The sequence below is a fragment of the Carcharhinus amblyrhynchos genome, chromosome 29 (assembly GCF_965287045.1).
Source record: "Carcharhinus amblyrhynchos chromosome 29, sCarAmb.v2.hapA, whole genome shotgun sequence".
Taxonomy (NCBI): Eukaryota; Metazoa; Chordata; class Chondrichthyes; order Carcharhiniformes; family Carcharhinidae; genus Carcharhinus; species Carcharhinus amblyrhynchos.
The window spans coordinates 23630750-23656678 of NC_137352.1; the positions used below are offsets into that span (position 1 = coordinate 23630750).

General features: G+C 44.4%; 1 protein-coding gene across 2 annotated transcripts in view; it reads right to left on the reverse strand.

The window, feature by feature from the left end:
- The window catches only part of LOC145359860 (beta-galactosidase-1-like protein 2), a 59867-nt gene extending 35666 nt beyond the window's left edge, over positions 1-24201 (reverse strand). The window contains exons 1-3 of one of the 2 annotated variants that reach the window (XM_080214683.1): positions 24008-24201; positions 2073-2270; positions 1136-1204 (exon numbers count right to left, since the gene is read on the reverse strand). In XM_080214683.1, the coding sequence (XP_080070809.1) occupies positions 1136-1204; positions 2073-2270; positions 24008-24132 (392 nt within the window). In that variant the 5' untranslated portion in view covers positions 24133-24201. Of the gene's footprint in view, positions 1-1135; positions 1205-2072; positions 2271-5708; positions 5835-24007 lie in introns of those variants that run through there. The other variant, XM_080214685.1, reaches the window with a different exon arrangement.
- Positions 24202-25929: the final 1728 nt, after the last annotated feature.

The window sequence follows — 25929 nt, forward strand, 5'->3', positions numbered from 1 at the left end:
ACCCAGCATGGGAAACAGGCCCTTCGGCCCAACAAGCCCGCGCCGCCGCATCACCCTACACCTATTCTACCCTGCGTATCTACAAATAGAACCCCTGACTTAGCCAGATTCAGGGGAGAATAGTGTCAATTTGGTAAAACCAATCAGCCTAAGAGCACATCTTTGGGGTGTGGGAGGAAACCGGAGCACCCGGAGGAAACCCACGCAACCACAGGGAGAATGCACAAACTCCCACAGACACAGGCCCAAATCCATGTATCTGCACAGCTAGCAGTGCTAGTCACCGAGCTGTTGCGGCGCCCGTCTACCGGTCCAGGATCAAGCACACACACCGACACGAAGTACTAGGCCACTCCCAGAACCTCCAGGAGCAGCCCACGCACGACCCACCGTGTGCATGCCCCTCGTTTGACAACGAGGTGGACCTCCACCTGCGGAGTGAAAAGACAAAAACGTTAATCACAAGCCTGCCTTTCTGGTGTCTCCCGAGGTTCTAACCCTTATTCAATAACCCCTACCATAACCCTCCATCCTCGTTTCACTCATGTGCCTATCTAACTAAACCTTAAACGAGTCCAACGTTCCCGCCTCCACCACCCCACTCGGTAGCGCGTTCCATACCCCCACTACTCTCTGCGTAAAGAACCTTCCTCTCATATCCAAATTATACCCCTCCCCCCTCACCCTTAAATCATGTCCTCTTGTATTCGTAACCAATCTAGGGAGCAGTCTCTCACTATTGACCCTGTCTATTCCCTTCAGTATCTTATATACCTCTATCATGTCACCCCTCAATCTCCGTCTTTCCAAAGAGAACAGTCCCAGTTTCTCCAACCTTTCCTCGTAACCCAACCCAATATTCACTCACCCGGTGTATTCTATGTACAGTCTTCAAAATCTATGCAATATCAACAGGAAATACTTTACTTTCTTCTTTGAAAAAAACCTCTCAGCATCAGGGGGGATCAAATTGAGGCACACAAGGTGATATATTTCCTGTGGTGATACGTTAGTGTAAATTCACTACCGAAGCTCAAGTGTCTAGCGAAAGTGACTCTGCCTTAGAAAATAAAATCAATGTTTTTATAAGAGATGAAGAAAAATAAAGTAAAAAAAAGAGCAAACATCTACTTACTCAAGATCGAGATTGTCCTTGAAATTAAGTATGTTCTTCTGTGGTTCATGGAGATTCCATGGTACATACCTGTAACAAGAACACAGATACTAATATTGTATAAAAGCAGCAAGATATGTTATGTTAACTAAAATGTATTTGCAGTCAAACTACACAATTAATGCTCCCAAATTCCCAAGCTCAAAACGTTCCCAAGCTACCAGTGGACAAGAACTAGCCATCTCTGACCTGGTCTTTTAAGCTTGTGCAAAGGCAAGTGCTGTTTTGTTTAATAATCTATCAATCTTAAAAGGTTAACAGGAAATAACTGGCCACAAAGCTTTACTAGGTTTTGCAATTTCAACCCAAGTTCAGTGTGTCACAGAAAAACAGCAGGGGAAAAAAAAATCAAAGTGACAAAGACAGAAACTTATATATCTATGTAATATATTCTTACCAGTTTTTAACAGATGCACCACAGAAAGTATCCTTCCCAGATGTGTCACAGCTTGGTACGGCTTCTGCTCTGACCAAGACCACAACAGGGTTGTGAACATAGCCCAGTCCATCATGTAAACCAGCCTCCCATCCATTGATTCAGTCTACACTTCCCACTGCCATGGAAAAGCAGCCAGCATAGTCAAGGACCCCAACCACCCTCTCTTCCACCTTCTTCCATCAGGAAAAAGATACAAAAGTCTGAGACCATGTACTGACCGACTCAAGAACAACTTCTTCCTTGCTGCCATCAGACTTTTGAATGCACCTACCCTATATTAAATTGATCTTTCTCTACACCTTGTGACTGTAACACTATATTCTGTACTCTCTCCTATGCACTCTTGAATGGTATCCTTGTCTGTATAGCGTGCAAGAAACAATACTCTTCACTGTATTCCAATATATGTGACAATAAATCAAATTAAAATATTATATATGTACGAGGGATATTACTCACGTTGTTAATGTGTTCAAACCTAAAGCTTTCATTTTCAACATGCGATCAGCCCAGTACGGCCGTGGAATACGAAAGTAATGCATCGAGCCACCCAGGATGAGAAACTCATTTCCCTCCAACTGAAAATATTCTCGGTCAGCTTGCAATCCCAGTTTTCTGTTGTACATTTTTGTTGGAGTGAGTGGCAACCAGTGGAACCTACAAGGAGATGAAAAACATCTTAGTTCAAAGTACAACTGCAGCTGAGCAAGCCACTTATGGAGCAGGCACATGGTGAATTTGCCCCCAAGACCTTGAGTGTCAGAAAGCTTTAACACAGAGGTGCAGATGAGTTAAGTTTGACCAAAATGCTTTCCTCTTCCCTCTGCTGAGATTTTGATGTTCAGTCGTCACATGACTAGATTATTTGGCTGGATGGGGAAGTCAATGGCTTACAAAACAAAGACATTTATCCATTTTACCACCCACACAATCATTTTTCTAAAGGTGATTGTTGGAAAACTATTGCAGATGTCCTGCAATTTGTGCACAGCTCAGCATCAGCACTAGCACCCTTCAGTCTAAATGTGTGCTGAGCTACACAGTTTTTCAGTAGTATAACAAAAAGCACACCATGTTGTACTAAAAAACAAGTATTGTACATCTGGTGATTTCTACAATACTTGAAAGGTTTCAAAAGATTTTCCCATTTCATCATACGGTACTCAGCTAGAAGACTTTGCTAACTAGAGCCACTATAGCTCTTATTTTCCACAACAGCCAAAAGGGGCACAGTGGTTAGCACTGCTGCCTCAATGCCAGGAACCCAGGTTCGATTGCGGTCTCAGGTAGCTGTTTGCACATTCTCCCCATGTCTGCATGGGTTTCCTTCTATAGTCCAAAGATGTGCAGGTTAGGTAGATTGGCCATACTGAATTGCCTCTTAGGGCCAGAGGGAATTATGCAGTTAGAGAGATAGGGCCTGGGTGGAATCGTTCATGCAGACTTGATGGACTGAATGGCCTCTTTCTGCATTGCAGGGGTTCTATTTTCTATTTATTTTAGAATCTACCTGTCTCTTTTGACAACTGGTCAAAGGGAATTGTATCAGGAGGCAGCGATCACAAGTCTTTCTTTTCGATTCCCAACATAATTCTCGGTTATTTAACTACATATAAATTAAGCTAGAGAACTGTCCCAAGCCTGCCATTTTCACAAATAGTCTTTGGCATATTCTGGAAAACCAAACCTCCCTATTTATGCCAAATGCAGCTCAAAAAAAATGGCAGTTAGAACTCCACGAGTCCAATGTTGAAGAGCTTCGAGCATACTTATGTTATACTAATGTGGAGTTCATTATCATTAAAATAATCTCATGACACTTTTAGAAATGAGAGAAAAGATAAATAAAGGAACTGGGTAGATTGAAGAGATGATGCAAGCTCGGTCAAAAAGGATGAGATGACTTATAAAAAGGGAGTTTTAAGTGAAGCGTTTTTTTTTTTAAAAAGTCAAGGTTCCAAAGAGTTGTGTGAAAGAATATAGTATCAATGGTGTCAAAGGGACAGATGATCATTTAAGCACACCACAGGTTTGTTGGCATGGCCAGACTGAATGAATAAAAGACTGCAAATGAGAGTCCACTAGAGTCTCTGAAATCTTTTTTTTAAGTACTGTATATACTTCCCTTGCAGAGAGGCCTTGAACTGCCAATGAGCAACATCAAGGCAAAACAATAGAGGTCAACTTGCAGGAAACATCTGTAACACTTCTCCATACTTCCACATTTGGACACTGCATTGGTAATCCTGTTTGCGTCTTAACCCTTCCATGATAATTATGTCAATAAGTTACCAATAAGTTATCCATTGACAATTCACCAAACTCCATCAAGTTGCTTACAAACATTAGCAAGAACAATACCTGAGCACTCAACTTTACTACCACCATAATTATAAATTAGGAACTAAAGTACGTGTTGTCAAATGTCAGTGTACAATGTATCCTTCTTTCAGTTGCTAGTTCAGTGGTGAGTGTGCATGAAGCAGCTGGTTGCATTCTGGTACAGAGATATCCTTTTTGGGACTGAGACTGTCCTTCCCGAGATCCAAACAGATAAGAACCTAGATAGACCAATGCAAACTACGATCCTTCTGCTGAATGGGCAACCAGTCCTTAGTTGCTTTCTTCTACACATGCAAGCACCCAAGAGGGCTTGAAGCCATATTCAATGAAAGCACCATCACCTGTTCCCATTACTGCAATGCTGATGGTTTGGGTTCGAGCTCGATATGGCATTAATCTTGGGAAAAGAGGAACTTTTGTTCCTATACTGAAACAAGTCAACAAGCCCATCTCCAAGTCTTTGGCACAGCAGAAAAGATAGCCATCTTCATTGTGGCATGGAGGCTTCTGCTATAAAAACAAATATAGAAAAGACTGAAAATATTTGGCTCAAACAACATTCTGGGAGAGAGAGAGAGAGACGCAAAATGTCTGTTTCACTCCTTCCTGGGTGGCACAGTGGTTAGCACTGCTGTCTCATGGTGCCAGGGACCCAGGTTCAACTCCCAGCCTCAGGTCACTGACTGTGTGGAGTTCACACATTCTTCTTGTGTCTATGTGTGTTTCCTCCAGTTTCTTCCCACAGTCCAAAGATGTGCAGGTTAGGTGTACTGGTAAATTGCCCCTTAGTGTCAGGGGGACTAGCTAGGGTAAATACATGGGGTTATGGGGATTGGGCCTGGGCGGGATTGTGGTTGGTGCAGACTCAATGGGCCAAATAGGCTCCTTCTGCAATGTAGAATTCTATGATTCTGCCATTTCCAGCATTTTGTTTCTTTATTTCAGATTTGGAACATCTGCAGTATTTTGCTTTTCTGTGCCAGAAGTATGAATATTGAAATATATATTTCATCATACCACAGGCTCTGTAATGAAAACTACTGTAACGTAAATTAATTTTCCAATGCTCTTCAGTTCCTCGAGCTAAGCTGCTAACCTATGGTACATTGGCCAATGCACACACCAACAACCTGCTCTTGTTCATTCTCCAGTTCCGTGGTTTGGGCATCGCTAAGTTACTGTCTAATTTGTATACAGTAAGAATTAGTGGTGTGAAGCGCTGGGAGGGACAGATTACATAGCCTTCCCTAGGTAAACATGGAGGAGGGAAGAGGAAGAGTGTTATTATAGTTTCTCGATGAGCAGCATTCAGATGGTGCTTACAGCTGAAAGAAAGCAATTTGAGATTCCCATGAGTCTGCTGAGTTACCGAGGGTAACAACATGATGAGATGGAAACAATCATGCCCTTTCACATGCCACATTCCCTCTTGGTTTCAGATGTATTCCATGACATCAGTCCTCAGGATACAAGCACTTTGGCCTCATACTTAGATTTGGTTGGACATACTCTGTCACAGTTCTTAAGTATTATTGGCTGTTAGATTTTTAAAAAGATGCACTAAGTGGCAACTATCTTTTGTGTTAAGTGACATTTGTTGACACTCAAAATGATGCCTGTAATGGGTGCATTTAAAGGAATGTGGACTGTATTCCATGCAAGCCATGTGGGATCAATAAATCTAGTTATAATTGAGGTGAAATATAAAATCAAGGCAAGCACACTGCCTCACTGATAAGCAATTTAAAGCACCTTTAATATACTTGGTGTTGCAGTCAGCAGGGTTAGGTTAGCTTAGTTTGATAGGTGGCTAGATTGTAACGCAAATGGCATTAACAGCACAGGTTCAAGCCAATATAGTTCTTGGGGCCTCACTCTTCACCTTGCTCAAGTGATATCGTAACATGACCTGTAGACAAAGACCTGCGACATGAAGAGAGAAAAAGACTTGAAAGGCAGAGCAAATGACAGAGATGCTTAGTACAATATATTCATGGAAAGGTTTCTTTTGTCTTGCCTGGCTTGAAAAATTTCTGGCCGGCAGTCACTATCCTGGCCATTTACTTTCATTTCCCAGACAGTTCTCTTTCTGCAAGCATCAAAGACCAACTATATTCTCTACTCAAATTATTGGATTAGCACTTCTGTTGGCTGTATGTGAACCCAGAAATTCTCTCTCCCTTCTGCACACCAGTCATAGAAGAATCATAAAGATCCCTACAGTGCAGAAGGAGGCCATTCAGCTCACTGACAACAATCCCACCCAGGCTATATCCCCATAGCCCCACGTATTTACCCTGCTATTCCCACTGACACTAAGGGGCAACTTAGCACAGCCAATCAACTTTACCCGCACATCTCTGGAGTGTGGGAGGAAACCCACGCAGATGTGGGAAAAAATGTCCGAACTTCACACAGACAGTGATCTGAGGTCAGAGTCTCTGGCGCTGTGAGGCAGCAGTGCTAACCACTTTTTCCTGTTGACCTTTGTTGACTGAAGTAGGTAGTCTTGGTGGCCACTTCAAGTTGCTGCAGGCATTTAAACTTAGCAGCAGCTCAACAAGTCTCAACCCATGGGTGGTGTGCTCTCAGTCTTCAGATGCCTTATGCAGATTACAATGTGGCTGACAGCAGACATTATGCTGGGTCAGCAACTCTGGTGTCAAAGATGATTTTCAGACCACCTCGTGTCCCGTCTCCAACGGGGCTGGGAAAACCCAGAACCCCATAGCCTTTACGCACCCATTATGGTCACTGGTACCCAAGTGATCTCTCACTAACACTTCTGTAACCTGCCCTTCTGTCTTTCCAAACAGGAGGTCACGATCTGGACAATATCAGGTTTGGGCTGACAAGTGGCAAATATTAACATTTGCGCCACACAAATGCCAGGCAATGACCATCACCAATAAGAGACACTCTAACCACTGCCCCTTAACATTCAATGGTGTTACTATCACTGAATCCCCCATTGCCAACATCCTTGGGGTTACCATTGACCAGAAACTCAACTGGACTCACCACATAAACACAGTGACTACAAGAGCAGGTCAGGCGCTAGGAATACTGTGGTGATTAAATCACCTCCTGATTCCTAGAACCTATCCACCATCTACAAGGCACAAGTCAAGAGTGTGATGGAATACTCCCCACTTGCCTGGATGGGTGCAGGTCCAACAACACTCAAGAAGCTTGACACCATTCAGGACAAAGCAGCCCGCTTGATTGGCATCACATCTACAAACTGTCAATCCCTCTACCACCAACGCTCAGTAGCAGCGGTGTGTACTATCTACAAGATGCACTGCAGCGATTTACCACAGATCCTTAGACAGCACCTTCCAAACCCATGACCACATGGGAAGGACAGGGGCTGCATTTAAATGGGAATACCACCACCTGGAAGATGCCCTCCAAGCCACTCACCATCTGACTTGGAAATATCACCGTCCTTTGCAGTCGCTGGGTCAAAATCCTGGAATTACCTCCTTAACGGCATTGTGGGTCAACCCACAGAATACTGACTGCAGCGTCTCAAGGCAGCAGCTCACCACTAACTTCTCAAGGGCAAATAGGGACGGGCAATAAGTGCTGGCCAGCCAGTGATGCCCATGTCCCACAAATGAATATTAAAAAAGGTTTTGCCCCCTCTTTAGTCAGGCTATCCATGTACTGATTATATTTTCAATACAAAAGGAAGAGTGTTGGGGGTTTGCTTTTACATTCATTATTTCCCGAGGTAGGTCAAACTCAGGAAAGATCAGGAAAGTGGATGCGAGGAATGTCAAATCAGCCATGATCCTATTGAATGGCCAAGCAGGCTCAAGGGATTGAATGGCCTTCTCCTGCTCCTATTTCTTATGGTCTTAACCTCAGTCAGTAGTTGACTTGACAACTGTTCCATCTTCATGTCAAACAAGGGAGCTCAATCAGCATGTAATATGAGCAAGCAAGTTGATAAATTTAGATTCTAGGTCTAAATAACTTGGCAATAATCCTGTTTAAACACAAGATTTAAATCCAAGGAATTGGAAGATAAACATCAATGAATCTGGACAGTACTAAAGGTTTAACAACTGAATTTCCCATCAAGGCCAGACAACATTTTGAAACAGTAATATTGAAGAAAAATATTGTGGATCTGAAATAATAACAGGAAGTGCTGAAAAATCTCATTTCAGAAAGAGTCACATTGGACTTAAAATGTTAACTGTTTCTCTCTCCCCACAGATGCTGTCAGATCTGCTGAGTTTAGATAGCACTTTGTTATTGTTGTGAAATAGTAGCTTGCTGGATAATAATCATTGCAATCTTGGTATCTGGAACAAATACTGACATCTTCTGCATTTTGTATGGGTTTACTTAAGGAGTTAATGCCAAAACAGGACATCATTTAAAGAGGACAGGAGATATGCCAATGACTGAAAGTTGATTCAAAAATCAATTAAAACGAAACTTAATAATTGCATTCTGGTATTCCATCCAACTATCCTTGCATCACAGACCTCAAGATTGTGAGCAACTGACAACAGTCTTCAAACACCTTGAAGTCTATCAGTTAGATCTGCTCTCCTGCAGTCTTGAGGTGTGGTGTAAGGATTACTAAAACTTGCATCTTCCATAGAAACAGACTCCAAGGAGCAACTTCCTGGGGAAAAAAACGTACATATTTCTGTGGTCGGCGTCTAGTTCTGTTTTAAGTTTTCTGCTGTTACCAAAACATTTATGTAACTTCTATATTATTCACCCGTAAATAACTGAGCAATATTTCAGCCTGCATACACATTCTGCTATTATTTTTCACTTTGAGATGATGGTAAAACATTTGTGTGTTCATTTTATGTGATGTTAGAGTCGCTGGCTAGGCCAGCATTTATTGTCCATCCCTAGTTGTTCTTCAGAGGTGGTGGTGAGCTGTCTTCTTGAACTGTTGCAGTCTCTGAGGTGTAGGTACACCCAGTAAGAAATCTCAACACCAGGTTAAAGTCCAACGGGTTTATTTGGTAGCACAAGCCACTAGCTTTGAGCATTGCTCCTTCATCAGGTAAGTGGCATCTCCACATCATGTGTAGGTACACCCACAGTGCTGTTAAGGAGGGAATTCTTGACCAAGCAACTGTAAAGGAACAGCAACTTATTTCCAAGTCAGGATGGTGAGTGACTTGCAGGTGGTGGTATACCAGGCACCTGTGCTCTTGCCTTTCTAGATGGTAGCAGTCATGGGTTTGGAAGGTGCTGCCTAAGGAACCTTGGTGAGTTCTTAGTGTACCGTGTAGATGGTATATGACGAGCATTTTCTCCTGAATGATTTATTCACGATTGGAGATTATTGTTAAACTAGGGCTGGTAGAAGTAGGGAACCCTAGACAATTTAAGATATTGAGGCCCTGGTCAAGAAGGAGGAGGAAGCATACAGCATTCTCAGTCAACTGGGATCAAGTGGATCCCTTGAAAAATTTAAGAGGATATTGGAGGGTAGTGAAGAAAACATTCAGCATGCTTGGTTTCATTGGTCATTACATTGAAGTGGATATGCCAGCATTGGACTGGGGTAAACACTGTAAAAAGTCTGACAACACCAGGTTTAAGTCCAACCGATTTATTTGATAGTAAACTCACAAGCTTTCGGGGTTTGTCCCTTTGTCAGGTGAAAGTGTGAGTTTACTATCAAATAAATCGGTTGGACTTAAACCTGGTGTTGTCAGACTTTTTACTGTTATTACATTGAATACAGGAGTTGGGACGTCTTGTTGAAGTTGTACTAAACTTGGAATACTGTGTGCTGTTCTGGTCACCCCATTATAGAAATCATTAAACTAGAAAGAGTGCAGAAAAGATTTACTAGAATACTACTGGGACTTAATGGTTTCAGTTATAAGGAGAGGTTGGATAGACTAGAACTTTTTTTCCCCTGGAGCATAGGAAGCTTAGGGGTGACCTTATAAAAGTCTATAAAAAAAAAATGAGGGGCACAGATAAGGTAGACGGTCAACGCTTTTTCCCAAAGATAGGGAGCCTAAAACTAGAGGGCATAGGTTTAAGGTGAGAGGGGAGAGATACAAAAGAGTCCAGAGGGGCAATTTTTTCACGCAGAGTATGGTGAGCGTCTAGAACGAGCTGCCATAGGTAGTAGTAGAGGTGGGTACAATTTTGTCTTTTAAAAAGCATTTAGACAGTTACATGGGTAAAGTTGGTATAGAGGGATGTGGACTAAATGCAGACAGTTGGAACTAGTTTATTGGCAATAGCTGGGTGGCATGGACAAGTTGGGCTGAAGGGCCTGTTTCTATGCTGTAAACCTCCATGAGTCTAAGAGACACTAATATATTTCTATTAATGAGCTGGCTCTACAACATGGAATCCAAAGAACTGGTCCCATCAGTCCTCCATGGACCTGTGTTAATGGTTCCTATACACATGTTTCAAAAAAAAGATAAATCATAAATTAAACTAACATCTGAGTATTAACAAAATATTATCCACAATAAGAGTGTCATTTCTCATCAGCTGCCCAAATTGCTTGGAGGTTCGAACAGGTGTGGCCCAGGGCTACACAGATATTGGCAGCAATCCCAGGAGATTTGAGGTCGCCTACACAGCACATTTTGAAAATGAATCTGCTACAGTGACATTGAAACTATTCACATTGGACAGCAGGTTCAGCGATCACATTAATATGTGTTCTTCCAAATTAATAAGGGAAGTCCTTCATGAATACAATCCTTGCTGAGGCATATTTGCCCAGTGTCTTCAGATTTATGTTTTTTTAGAGCTGTGAGACTACAACAGCCTGGGATTACCGACAACCAGAAACTGAACCAGCCACATCAATACTGTGGCTCCAAGAGCAGGTTAAAGGTTGGAAATTATGTGGCTAGTAACTCACCTGACCCCCCAAAGCCTGTCACCATCTACAAGGTAGAAATCGGGAACATGCCCCACTTGCCTGGATGGGTGCAGCTCCAACAACACTCAAAGAACTCAATACCATCCAGGACAAAGCAGTCAGTTTGATTGGCAGCCATCCTTAAACATGCAAGCCATCCACACCAAGGCAAAGCAACAGTAATGCATATCATCTACAAGATGCACTGCAGGAACTCACTGAGGCTCCTTGGACAGCACATTCCAAACCTGCCACCTCTACAAACTAGAAGGACAAGGGCAGCAGATGCATGGGAACCTGCAAGTTCTCTTCCATGCCATACACCATACTGAATTGCAACTATAATCGCCATTTCTTCACTGTCGCTGGGTCAAAATCCTGAAACTCCCTGTCTAACAGCACTGTGGGTGCACCTACGCCACATGGACTGCAATGGTTTAGAACGTGGCTCACCGCCACATTTTCAAGGGAAATTCGGGATGGTTAATAAATGCTAGGCCTAGCTGGTTACACCGATATTCTGTAAAAAGAGGCCGCAAAATTGTAACTAAACTTATTCATCACATTAATGAGTGGCTAGATTTGTTCTGATGACATTCGTTTTGCCCAAAAAGAAATAGTTTACTGGATTTTTTTTTATATAAAAAGACTGCCTTAGTTGATATTTATCTCTCAACCAACTTTGCAAAAACAGTCATCTGGTCATCATCATATTACAATTGGTGTTTGCCAACTGACAAGTTTCCCTATGTTACAGCGACTACTCAAAAATATATAATTGTTGTATGGCATTTTGGGCTGTCCTGAGGTTGGGAAAGACACTGACAACAACCTCACCCATGCCCTGAACTCATAACCTCACGTATTTACCCTGCTAGTCCTCCTGCCACTAATAGTCAGTTTTAGCATGGTCAATCCACCTAACATGTACAGCTTTGGACTTGGGAAGAAACCACATCACCCGGAGGAAACCCACGCAGACATGGGGAGAATCAGACAGTCACCCGAGGCTGGAATTGAACCCCAGTCCCTGGAGCTGCGAGGCAGCAGTGATACCACTGATATCACTATTGTGATCCGGTGACCCTCTTTTCTCCTTCATGTACAGGTGTAATAACCAACTGATTATCTTAGTATGGAGTTGGTGACATTGAAGAAATTGCGATTATAGTTGCAATTCAGAATGGTGCATGGCACGGAAGGGACTTGCAGGTGGTAGTGTTCCCATGCATCTGCTGCCCTTGCTCTTCTAGTTTGTAGAGATGGCGGGTTGGGAATGTGCTGTCGAACAAGCCTCAGTGAGTTCTTGGACCCATGGCTCAGAGCCACATGCATCTCCAACATCTCCCTCGCAACTCCCAACCTTTTCAACCTAATGCATTGCATTAACACATGGAAAATGCCTTCAAAAAAGTTAAGTAAACTCCATTTTTGGGAGGGGGGGGGTGTGCACGGGAAGAGATGAAATCATGGACTGGAATTTTGCTGACAGAACAGCTTTCTCTGTTAGCCTCGGGTGGGATTGTACGAACCTCGGGTGGACACGTCGGTAAAATTCTGCCCACTGTGTTGCATTTTACGGTTTCAAACTATTATCTTATTGAAAAGCATCACTGTGTTCCCCATAAAACTGCTTCAGTGGTATAGCTACACCATGGTTACAGATAACCCCTTTGGTTTGAAGAATAAATTTTTATAACTTTTTTTACGTAGGTGTTCCAACAGAAGCTTTTAAAAAAGCGAAAGCCATGCTTTCTATTAAATGAATATAGTTGAGTGCCTGTATTTTACTAATATGTGCATTCTGCCAGAGCAACTTGGCCATCTGACAAGTAATTAGCTTAAAAATGCCACGTTTTCCTCTTGCAGCTCCCAATAGTTTTAATTTATTTTAGGCAAAATTTTGTAAAACGGTACTTCACGTTGCTGACCACTCTCCTAGGTTAAAAATAACAGGGATTGAAATGTTCCTTTCCTCTCTGTCCAAATGATCAAGGAGGTTTATTTTTATCCAGACACTCATCCCGGGTGATCAGGTATTGCCTTGGGGCCAATTGCAGAGCTTGAAGTAGGCTTTATACTTCAAGATATCAGTGCATTAGTAATCAGGTGCAGGGAAGGTTCCATAACACTCAGTGACAAACACTCAGGTTCTCAAGATGTGTTGGCAACATCAGCTACAATACTATGCATCACTTTGAACCTTGAGTAACCACTACCGAAAGTGCTTATGCAATAACATACATCTCAGTAGCAGACATTGGGAATAATGTTCAAGTATGCGCTGGCATAAGGGAATCAAACACTGCCAGTGTCGGCTGCAAAATCAGAAGCAGCGCCAGTATACAGTGCAAAACCAAGGGTAGCCCCAGCTCATAGGATCAAACAGTGCACATTTTCCAGCAAGTTTCACTTAGGATAGATAAAATCCTCACAATGCAGAAGGCGGCCATTCGGCCTGTCAAGTCTGCACCAAACAACTCCATAACGCCATGCATTTGCCCTAGCTAGTTCCACTGACACTAAAAAACAATGTAGCATGGCCGATCCACCTAGTGGGCACCTCTTTGGACTGTGGTAGGAAACCAGTGCACCCAGAAGAAACCCACGGAGATACAGGGAGAACGTGCAAACTCCACACAGACAGTGACAAAGCCGAGGATCGAACCTGGATCCCTGGCACTGTGAGGCAGCAGTGCTAACTGCTGTGCCGCCCATAGCATACTCAAGCAATCTTTTATTTTCTATAGACATTAGTATTGTAAGAATCAATTTATCCCTGGGTGATGGTGTTACCTGTGATTTTGCAAGCTGGACCTAGCAGCTCATGCTAGATTTCATAGAAGTTATCATAGAAACCCTACAGTGCAGAAAGAGGCCATTTGGCCCATCGAGTCTGTACCGACCACAATCCCACCCACGCCCTACCCCCACATTCACCTACTAATTTCCTCTAACCTGCACATGTCAGGACACTAAGGGGCAATTTTAGCATGACCAATCAACCTAACCCGCACATCTTTGGACTGTGGGAGGAAACCGGAGCACCCAGAGGAAACCCACACAAATACGGGGGGGGGAATGTGCAAACTCCACACAGACAGTGACCCGATCCGGGAATCGAATCCAGGTCCCTGGAGCCGTGAAGCAGCAGTGCTAACCACCGTGCTACCGTGCCACCTTTTTGCATGAAACAAAACCACTAATTAAAACCACCAGCATTTTCTCATAAAATTACTCAGACAAGATTAAAATCTTCACCAGATGCAAAACTAAATCTGCCTGTACAATTTTGAAATTGGAGAATTTAATAATTAACAACACATATTTTAAAGGCTAAACATAAGTGTCAAAACATAAATCTTACTTTTTCTTGCGTATACAGAAACCAGTTAACTGCTGCAGATTAAAGAACTAGACTATGGATCACAATAAGGCTTTGTGAACAGAGTGGAGAAAGGAATGATGGAACAAAATGAGCCCATTACAGTCACACCTTAGGACTCTGGGTCTGAACTTGGAGTTCAGAAGGATGAGGGGAAATCTCATTGAAACAGACTACTGAAACGCCTGGATAGAGTGGACGTGGGGAAGGTGTTTCCATTAGTAGGAGAGACTAGCATCCAAGGGCACAGCCTCAGAGTAAAGGGACAACCCCTTAGGACTGAGATGAGGAGGAATTTCTTCAGCCAGAGGGTAGTGAATCTATGGAACTGATTGCCACAGAAGTCTGAGGAGGTCAGGTCATTTCGTGTATTTAAGACAGATATAGATAAGGCAAGGGGATCAAAGGTTATGGGGAAACATGGGGGCATTCAGTCCGTCTTGTAGTCCAACAAGGGGCATACACGCGGTGGGTTGTGTGAGGGTTGCTCTTGGACGTTGCTTCGACAGTTGCTTAGTGCTTCACGTTGTTACTGTATGCTTAAACTGGACCATCTGACGGGCAACACAACAGCTCAGTGACTATCACTGTTTGCTGTGCAGATACATGGATTTGGGCCAGTGTCTGCGGGAGTTTGCACATTCTCCCTGTGATTGCATGGGTTTCCTCCCACACCCCAAAAACGTGCTCTTAGGCTGATTGTTGTAACAAAATAGTCTTCCCTTAATCTTCCCCAATAGGCGTAGACAAAGGTCACAGGTAGAGGAGGGCACTCAATATTAAAATGGCGGCGTAGGCTCATTTGGGCCAAAGGGCCTGCTTCCCGTGCTGTGTTGCTCTTTGTTCAATGAGGTTGAGAAACAGATCAGTCATGATTGGATGGCAGAACAGACCCGATGGGCCTAACCTTGCTCCTATATCTTATGGTCTTCACAGATTTCACCCTTCAGGGATAACATGCCACTTAGCCATTGCCCTGAAGTTCCTCCTGATCCCTAATGATAATCAAACAATGCTCTTGATTGTCTATACATCCTCAAATTTTCACTATCCAATCCAAACTGGTTGTTTCCCAAAGGACCATTTTAATGCTGAAACTGCCTACAAAACATGGTGTTCCACAAAATAAAACCGTACATCCATGTGCTCAATTAGCCCAATCAGCTTCATAATCTCAAAACGTAGAGAGGGTTCTGAGTTATCAAATCCAAAACCTATTACCTTTGGTGGCCACCATCTCTCAATGTAACATGTATCTGTCTAAATGAAAAGGTGGGCAACATTCATTAAACTATCCTCGTGATCAGTTCAGCCTGAACGCTTGCATTCTGACACTTATTCATTGCTTAGCCTCATTAGTATTAAGAACATAAGAACATAAGAAATAGGAGCAGGAGTAGGCCATCTGGCCCTTCGAGCCTGCCCCGCCATTCAATAAGATCATGGCTGATCTGTCGTGGCTCAGTTCCACTTTCCGGCCCTTTCATAGAACCCTACAGTGCAGAAGGAGGCCATTTGGCCCTCTCCCCATAACCCTTAATCCCCTCTCTTATCAAAAACCCATCAACCCGCTTCTTGAAAATATTTAGCGAGGCAGCCTCCACCACTTCAACGGGTAGAGAATTCCAGTGATTCACCACCCTTTGAGTGAAGAAGTTCCTCCTCAACTCCGTTCTAAAACGCCCCCCCCCCCTTTATCTTGAGGCTGTGCCCCCTAGTCCTACTGTCTTTTTTGAGCGGGAAGAGTCTCTCCACCTCTATCCTATCCATCCCATTCATCATCTTATACGTCTCAATGAGATCTCCCCTCATTCTTCTAAACTCCAACGAGTACAAGCCTAGTTTATTCAGCCTCTCCTCATAGCTCAACCCCCTCAACTCTGGTATCAGCCTAGTAAATCTCCTCTGCACTCCCTCCAAGGCCAAAATTCTCCCCTACTTACCAGAATAGAAACCTACAAAACTAGGTGTTAACCAGAGCTTTTAGAATTCAGTGTGGCTTAGCTTAGTCACTTCAGTTTCCTGAATTCTCTTAAGTATAGTGTTGAGTCTTTGCAATGCTTTGAGAAAGTGCATTTTCCTATCCATGCACACTCAACGTTAAAAATATGGAACATTCTACAGAATTTAGGAAGTCTCAGTCCCTTAGCATGGACTACAAGTCAACATCTATTTAAACAAACTAGACACATTCTCACTGAAGACGGCATACTAATTTGGGAGCACCAGTACAACAGTGTAATCCTAGCAATAATAAAGATTATTTCAGCTGACAGTATAAATGACTTTGGGCCATAACATTATTAGCAATTAAAATAAGAGCAGTATTGTTATTTATTTCTTTCTAAGCTTTTAAGTTTTTGTCCCCCTTCATATATCTGTCAAAAGGGAGAAAACTGCTCCAATGTCTCTAGTGAGACCCACATAATTAACTTCACTAAAATTACTTGGTACAATGTTCCTTCTTGGTAATTAGGGTGAAAACACTCAAATTAATGAAGCAATTCTACGAAGTCACACAAGCCCTTAAAGGGTTGCCTAAATCTTTGACTTGTAAATGAAGGTAGGCCACTCCCTAGATCAACTGTGATAGATTATTGCTGGTGGTCACAAATGCAGCAATGAAACAGAAGTTCTCTTGCAAAAACAGAATCTATATTTTTCAGCTGATTATTGTAGTTAGGAAAGAAAGAATATTGGAAAATAATGCCATGCCTTATGTGCAACGTCCAAAGTCACCACTTCCAGTCTGAGTCACAATTTCACTATCCGGTGCATCATAATGTTGATTCTACATACTGCCAGACTATTCTTGAGTTCTAAGATCATTGCTTCTTTATCTCCAAAATATCGTGTATAACATTTTGCACACATTAGCATTTGGGATGGTGAGTATTTATGTTTGTATTATTCTTAAATATAAGAAGTCAGGATAAGACACAATCAGAAAGCCAAAATCTGGTCCCAAAAAGCTGTTTCCGATGCTCAGGTGGGCAACTTCAGAAGATATGGTTCCATCTTGACTTTGCCTTTACTGGGCTGCTGGGATTCATCATTGTGTTTGAGAATTATTTGATTTCTCATGCTGCAGGCTAAGTAAACAGGTTAGACCTGCACCTGAATAGGTGGACTCATTCCATCAGCAGATGCATAACATTCTGGAAGGCAAGGCGAGGGAACAAAGGAGGGTCAACACCAATAAGTGCAGGATGCAGACTGGGCTGAAAATGTAGAATATGATAAATAATAATTCAGTGACTACATGACGAGGAGATTGGATTCTAACTAACAGCCTCTAGAAGAGTCTAGATTGTAGGAAATAGTGAAGACTAGAAATCACAGAAACCCTACAGTGAAGAGAGAAGCCATTTGGCCCATGGAGTCTGCACTGACTACAATCCCACCCAGGCCCTACCCCATATTCCTAGATCCCTCTAACCTGAGCATCTCAGGACACTAAGGGGCAATTTTGGCATGGCCAATCAACCTAACCCACACATCTTTGAATTGTGGGAGGAAACCGGATCACAGAGGAAACCTACACAGACACGAGGAGAATGTGCAAACTCCACACAGACGGTGACTCAAGCCAAGAATCAAACCCAGGTCCCTGGAGCTGTGAAGCAGCAGTGCTAATCACTGTGTTACCATGCCGTACCGTAAGTAAATTACCAAAAATGTATTGACAACTCAGGAAAATTCATGGTAAACAGGTGGCACAGCGGTTAGCACTGCTGCCTCACAGCACCAGGGACCCGGGTTCGATTCCTGGCTTGGGTCACTGTCTGTGTAGAGTTTGTACGTTCTCCCTGCATCTGTATGGGTTTCCTCCCACAGTCCAAAGATGTGTTGGTTAGGTGAATTGGCTATGCTAAATTAAGAACATAGAACACTACAGCACAAACAGGCCCTTCGGCCCACTAGTTGCACCAATCACTTCTATACCTACTAAGCCATAGACCTATCTATAACCTCCAATCCCATTAGATCCCATATACTCATCCAGAAGTCTTTTAAAAGACCCCAGCGAGTTCGCCTCTACCACCACCGACAGCAGCGGATTCCATTCACTCACCACCCTCAGTGAAAAACTTACCCCTAACATCTCCTCTGTACTTGCTTCCCTGCACCTTAAATCTGTGTCCTCTCGTAGCGACCATTTCAGCCCTGGGAAATAGCCTCTGAGAATCCACCCTATCTGTTCCTCTCAACATCTTATAAACCTCTATCAGGTCGCCTCTCAACCTTCATCTCTCCAGGGAGAAGAGTCCCAGCTCCCTCAACCTTTCATAAGGCATGCCTCTCAATCCAAGCAACATCCTTGTAAATCTCCTCGGCACCCTTTCAATAGCTTCCATGTCCTTCCTATAGTGAGGTGACCAGAACTGCGCACAGTACTCCAAGTGGGGTCTGACAAGGGTCTTATAAAGTTGCAGCATTACCTCCCGACTCCAAAACTCAATCCCGATTAATGAAGGCCAGTACACCGTACGCCTTCTTGACCACATCCTCCACCTGCGAGGCTGATTTAAGAGTCCTATGGACCCGGACCCCAAGATCCCTCTGCTCTTCAACACAGCTAAGACTCCTACCCTTGATACTGTATTCCTTCATCCCATTGGTCCTGCCAAAATGGAGCACTACACATTTATCTGCGTTGAAGTCCATCTGCCACTTCTCCGCCCAGTCTTGCATCCTATCTATGTCCCGCTGCAACTTCTGACGTCTCCCTCAGGTGTACCCGAACAGGTTCAAATTCTCCCTCAGGTGTACCCGAACAGCTGCTGGAGTGTCACCTGCGATTTTTACAGTAGCTTCATTGCAGTGTTAATGTAAACCTACTTGTAACATATAAATAAACTTTATACTCCCTTACTATTCAGAATTGGAAACAGTATTCCAATTCTGTATACTGAATTGGAAAGTACAAAATTACAATTAAAAACAAACAATTTTTAATCCATAAATTCTTTGGTTTCATCCTAATACCAGAATGACCATTTCCCCATTGCAACTGTTTCTCAAATAATTTCAGTACTCTTGCTCTGGCTCTACCCACTCCTCTTCACAATTTCCTGATGTTCATCCTACATTTGCCTTTATACTCTTGAATCTATGCATCGGCAAATGCAAAAAGTACTAAGAACATAAGAAATAGGAGCAGGAGTAGGCCATCTAGCCCTTCGAGCCTGCCCCGCCATTCAATAAGATCATGGCTGATCTGTTGTGGCTCAGTTCCACATTCCCGCCCTCTCCCCATAACCCTTAATCCCCTCGCTTATCAAAAACCCATCAACCCGCGTCTTAAAAATATTTAGCAAGGCAGCCTCCACCACCTCAACGGGCAGAAAATTCCAGAGATTCACCACCCTTCGAGTGAAGAAGTTCCTCCTCAACTCCGTTCTAAACTGCCCCCCCTTTATCTTGAGGCTGTGCCCCCTAGTCCTACTGTCCTTTCTGAGCGGGAAGAGTCTCTCCACCTCTATCCTATCCATCCCATTCATCATCTTATACGTCTCAATGAGATCTCCCCTCATTCTTCTAAACTCTAACGAGTACAAGCCTAGTTTATTCAGCCTCTCCTCATAGCTCAACCCCCTCAACTCCGGCATCAGCCTAGTAAACCTCCTCTGCACTCCCTCCAAGGCCAAAATATCCTTGCGTAAGTACGGCGACCAAAACTGCACACAGTACTCCAGTTGCGGCCTCACCAATGCCCTATACAGCCGCAGCAAGACCTCCCTACTTTTATATTCAATCCCCCTCTCTATGAAGGCCAGCATCCCATTTGCCTTCCTGACCACCTGCAGGCTGGGTTTTTGCGACTCATGCACAAGGACCCCGAGGTCCCTCAGCACCGTCGCCTGCTGCAGTTTTTTGCCACGTAAGTAATAGTCGTTCCTACCATTATTCCTACCAAAGTGGACCACCTCGCACTTGCCAACATTAAATTCCATTTGCCATTTCCTGGCCCATTCTCCAAGCCTATCTAGATCCTTCTGCAGACTCTCCACACTCCCCGCGCAATTTGCCGTTCCACCAATCTTGGTGTCATCAGCAAATTTCGCCACCATACGCTCAGTTCCCTCCTCCAGATCATCTATATAAATGGTAAATAGCTGAGGCCCCAGCACCGACCCCTGAGGCACTCCACTAGTCACCAACCGCCAATCCGAATAGCACCCATTAACCCCCACTCTCTGCCTCCTATTTGACAACCAATCCTCTATCCATGCTAACACCCTACCCCCAACTCCATGCCCCCTTACCTTCTGCAATAACCTCTTGTGAGGTACCTTGTCAAACGCCTTCTGAAAATCAAGAAAGACCACATCCACCGGCTCTCCTCTATCCACCGCCCTAGACACATCCTCATTGAACTCCAATAAATTTGTCAGACACGACTTCCCCTTAACGAAACCGTGCTGCGTCTGCTCTATCAAGCAATTCCCCTCAAGATGCCTCGCTATTTCCTCCTTGATGACGGATTCTAACATTTTACCTACAACAAACGTTAAACTAACCGGCCTATAATTCCCCGCCTTTTGCCTGGCACCCTTCTTAAACAACGGCGTAACATTAGCCGCTGCTCAGTTGTGTCTGAGTTGGTAACTCTCTCACCTCAGGCCAGAAATTTGACAAGTTCAGATACCATTCCAGGGTTTGCAGCATAACAATCAATATTAGTAGTCCCATTCACTACAGAGGAAATGCTGCCATTGTTCAGATAAGATGTCAAACCAAGGCTTCATCTGTTCTTTCATGCAGCATTGTTTCAGAGAACAGCAAATCCCCTAGTGTTCTGATCAATATGTATCCCTCAAACCACATTACAATAACAGGTTAGTCCTCAACCCTCAAAATGAATATTGAAAGAAGAGCACAAAGTTATCCTGGCCAATCAGCAGCATAGGGGCACAATGGCGGTTAGCACTGCTGGAGCTGGGTTCAATTCCCAGATAAAGGCAAATTACTGCAGATGCTGAAATCTGAAACCAAAAGAGAAAAGGCTGGAAAATCTCAGCAGGTCTGACAACATCTGTAAGGAGAGAAAAGTGCTAACGTTTCAAGTCCAGACAATGCTTTGTCTATCTCTCAACAACTTCTCCTTTAACTCGTCCCACTTTCTCCAAATCAAAGGAGTTGCAATGGGTACCTGCAAGGGTCCAAGCTACACTTGTCTTTTTATGGGGTATGTGGAATATTCCTTGTTCCAAACCTACCCAAGTCCCCTCCCACAATTCCTTTACCGGTACATCGATGACTATTTTGGTGCCACTTCATGCTCTCATCCAGACCCTCACTTCCAGTTTCCACCCCTCTATTGTCTTCACCTGGTCTACCTCAGACATTTCCCTTCCCTTCCTTTACCTGTCTCCATTTCTGACAACAGCCTATCAATATCCACTACAAGCCCACTGATTCCACAGCTACTAGACTACAGTTCTTCACACCCTACATCCTGTAATGACTCCATCCCTTTCTCTCAGCTCCTTTGCTCCATCGCATTCGTTCCAATGATGCCAACTTCCAAAGTGGTGCTTCTAATATATGTGCTCCTTTTTCCTCAACCGTGGATTTCCATCTATAGTTATTGACAGGGTCCTCAACAGCATGCAGTCCATCTCCCGTGCCACGACCCTCACCCCCTCCAGAACAAGGATAGAGTCCTCCTTTTCCCTCACATTTCATTCCACCAGCCTCCGCATACAAAGCATAATCCTCCACCATTTTCACCAACTCCAGCATGACAGCACCACCAAACACATCTTCCCTTTACTCCCTCTGTCAGCATTCCACAGACACCATTCCCTCCAGGATAATCTTGTCCACTCCTCTACTATACCCAACACCTCTCCCATGGTGCCTCACCCATGGCACCTCACCCATGCAATTGCAGAAGGTGTAACAGCTGTCTCTTTACCACCTCCATGTTTACCATCCAAGGTCGAAAACACATATTCCCGGTTAAGCAGTGATTCACTTGCACCTCTTAATTTGGCCTTTTGCATTCGCTGCTCCCAATGTGGTCTCCTCTATATCAGAGAAACCAAGCATAAACTGGGCATTCACTTTGCAGAGCGTCTTCGATCTGTGCGCAATCAGGACCCTGACCTTCCCATTGTTTGCCATTTTAACACACGATCCTGTGTGCCAACACATTTGTCCTTGACTTGCTGCAATGTTCCAACGGAACTCAACGCGAGCTGGAGGAACAGTATCTTATCTTCCTACTAGGCACTTTACAGCCTTCCAGTCTCAACATCGAATTCAATAACTTCAAATGATACACTCTACCCCACCTCAACCCCTTTATTTTCATTCTATTTTATTTAATCTTTTTTACCGTTCTCTGCCTTTTATTTCTTTATATCTTTCTCATTTTTCTTCCTCCCCTCACTTTACACCCTTTCCTTTACCTTTTCTCCCTCTTTACTTCTCCTTTTCTAAATTTTACCTCTGTATCATCCATTTGCTCCCCCCCCCACAACACACCCAACATCTTCATTTTAGCTTCTCTGCCATTTGGCCATTCACAGCCTTTATTCTCTCTGTGGACAGTTATTAACTGGATTCCCTGGTTTCTGTGGCTATGACTCACCTTTCATTCCTTCACTCTGGAGTATAAATGTCTCCCACTTTCTATGCCTTTTAGCTTTGACAAAGGGTCGTCGGGACTCAAAACGTCAGCTCTTTTCTCCCCTTACAGATGCTTCTGGACCAGCTGAGATTTTCCAGCATTTTCTCTTTTGATTTCGATTCCCGGGTTGAGAGACTACGCAGAGACTCCGCATTCTCCCTGTGACTGCATGGGTTTCTTCCACGTGTTGCAATTTCATCCCAGAGTTTAACATGCATTGGCCGTGCTAAATTTTCCATCTGCGTACACAAACAGGTGCCAGGGTGGGGCAACTAGGAGATTTTCACAGTAACTCAATTACAGTGTTAATGTAAGCCTACTCATGACACTAATAAATAAGCTTTAAAAAAAAAATCACACCCCTCAAAGAACACCAGAAAAAAAAATAATTGGACGGCTGTGGAGATCTCTTATACTCAAATTGGTAACAGAACTTACAAGTCAGTTGGAAGAGACTTTGGATGGTCCAGGGCGTAGGGTTGATAATTATGGCAGGGGTACAGAGAGGAAACACCACATCTGCCAGTAAACAATTTCAGCACAGATCAAAAACCTGCGAACAACACTTCAAGCACCAACAGACAGGAGGGAAAGAAAGGTAAAGTCCGCCCCCCCCCCCACTCTCCCCCGTTGTACAGCACGCCCCCCCCAACCCCCTCCCCCCGTTGTACAGCACGCCCCCCCCAACCCCCTCCCCCCATTGTACAGCACGCCCCCCCCAACCCCCTCCCCCCGTTGTACAGCACGCCCCCCCCAACCCCCTCCCCCCGTTGTACAGCACGCCCCCCCCAACCCCCTCCCCCCGTTGTACAGCACGCCCCCCCCAACCCCCTCCCCCCGTTGTACAGCACGCCCCCCCCAACCCCCTCCCCCCGTTGTACAGCACGCCCCCCCCAACCCCCTCCCCCCGTTGTACAGCACGCCCCCCCCAACCCCCTCCCCCCGTTGTACAGCACGCCCCCCCCAACCCCCTCCCCCCGTTGTAGAGTACGCCCCCCCCCCTCTCCCCCGTTGTAGAGTACGCCCCCCCCACTCTCCCCAGTTATAGAGTGCGCCCCCTCCCCCACTCTCCCCCAGTTATAGAGCGCAACCCCCAACTCTCCCTCCCCCGTTCCAGTGTTAGGGCCCCGCCCCCCTACCTCAGTCTGTAAACAATCAGCGCCGCCACTATCAGAAGCAGGAGGCCGATTCTCCGCACATGCTCCTTCCTGAGCGCGATGATCTGCATGGACCTTACTGCTTTCTGTGTGAGCAGCTTGAACATGTCAGGCGGACCAACCCCGCCTGCAGTACCCGTGACAGCGAACCAGCCTCCCTCAGCCCCACGCTCCGCTCTTGCTCCCAGACCCACTCAGCACGCACGGGCACGCCCTCTGTTTCCATTGGATAACAGCTTCCCTTTTCTCATTGGCTGCCCATCTGCTTCTGCTCTTGCCCATTGGTTGACTGTGCTTCACTCCTATTGGTTAGCTACCCCTCATGGTCCTCTCCATTGGTTATTCTACACGCATGCTCGGCTCCTAATGGTTGGCCTGCTCCACATTGCTCCGCCCCTTCTGATTGTTCTCCCCTCGTACTACCTTCCCATTGGCTCTCTATTCCAGCCCCCCCCCATTCTCTGCCCCCATTGGTCCACATATTTCCCACCTCCTCCAAGCTGAGCCGCCAATTCCATTGGTCCGTTCAGGCCGTTCCGACGTCTGATTGGAGAATCGAAAGACCAATCAGAAGCAGGGGGAGCTGTGATTGGTTCTTTCAGAAAGCTCATGGTGATTGGATAGAAGTTTTCAGACTATTGAGGAGTAGGAAGAAAATTTCCAAAACTTTTAACAGAACCAGTTTACAGAAAAAGGTTTAACAGAACCAGTGGTGGTGGCGGGGGTTGAGTGGGGTTGGGTTTGGGTGGGGGTGTGGGAGTGGGAGTGGGAGTGTGAGGGAGTGTGAGGGAGTGCGGGCAGGGAGGGAGTGTAGGGAGGGAGTAGGAGGAAGGAGTGCGAGGAAAGAGTGAGGGAGCGGAGAGAGAGGAAAGAATGAGGGAGATTGAGGGGAAAGAGTGGGGGTGAGGGAGAGGGTTGCGGAGGAGGAGTGAGCAAAGAGTGAATATGAGGAAGAGGATTATAGAGAATGACTGAGGAAAGTAATAAGTCTCACAACACCAGGTTCAAGTCCAACAGGTTTATTTAGAATCACAAGCTTTCGGAGCGCTGCTCCTTCATCACCCTCCACACACCTGATGCTTCCAAATAAACCTGTTGCACTTTAACCTGATGTTGTGAGAGTTCTTACTGTGCCTAATTCCGTAAACCAAGACCTTGCACACTTTTACAACTTTTAAGGTGTGGTAATATGTTGGCATTAGTTTTGATTTTTATGGCAGCCACGAAAAGATATTGTTTGCAGTTCATGCTTTGTATATTATTTTACCATTTGTCAACAGAATGAAATTCTATCACGTTATATTGTATCGTATTTTGGTAACAGTTTAACTGTAATGAAAAGAAGTGAAGGAAGGCAGCCAAGTGAAAAGTATTGGAATTCTTCGCACAGCTGCAGGTACGAAAGCATTCTCAATTACTAATCTAATTATTTTGTCACTTTTGGAATCCTGCTCTCCAAATTGTCTGATTGAACTGAAATCAAGAAGGTGCTTGGACTGACAAGTGACAAGAGACATTTGTGCCACAAAAGTGCCAGGCAATGCCCATTTCCAACAAGAGAAAATCTAGTCATCGCCTCTTGAAATTCAATGGCTTATCATTACTGAATTGCCCATTATCAGTATCCTGAGGGTTAAATGCGAAATATAGAAACATTAAAACTAGAAGCAGGAGTAGGCCATTAGACACATCGATCTTGCTCCGCCATTCGTGGCTAATCATCAAACTCAATATCCTGATTTCCCCCTCCCACCCCATAGCCACAAGAGCTATATCTACTTCTTGAAATCGTGCAATGCTTTGTCCTCAACTACTTTCTGTAGTAATGAATTCCACAGGCTTACCACTCGCTGGGTGAAGGAATTTTTTTCCTTGCCTCAGTCCTAAAAGGTTTACCGCTTATA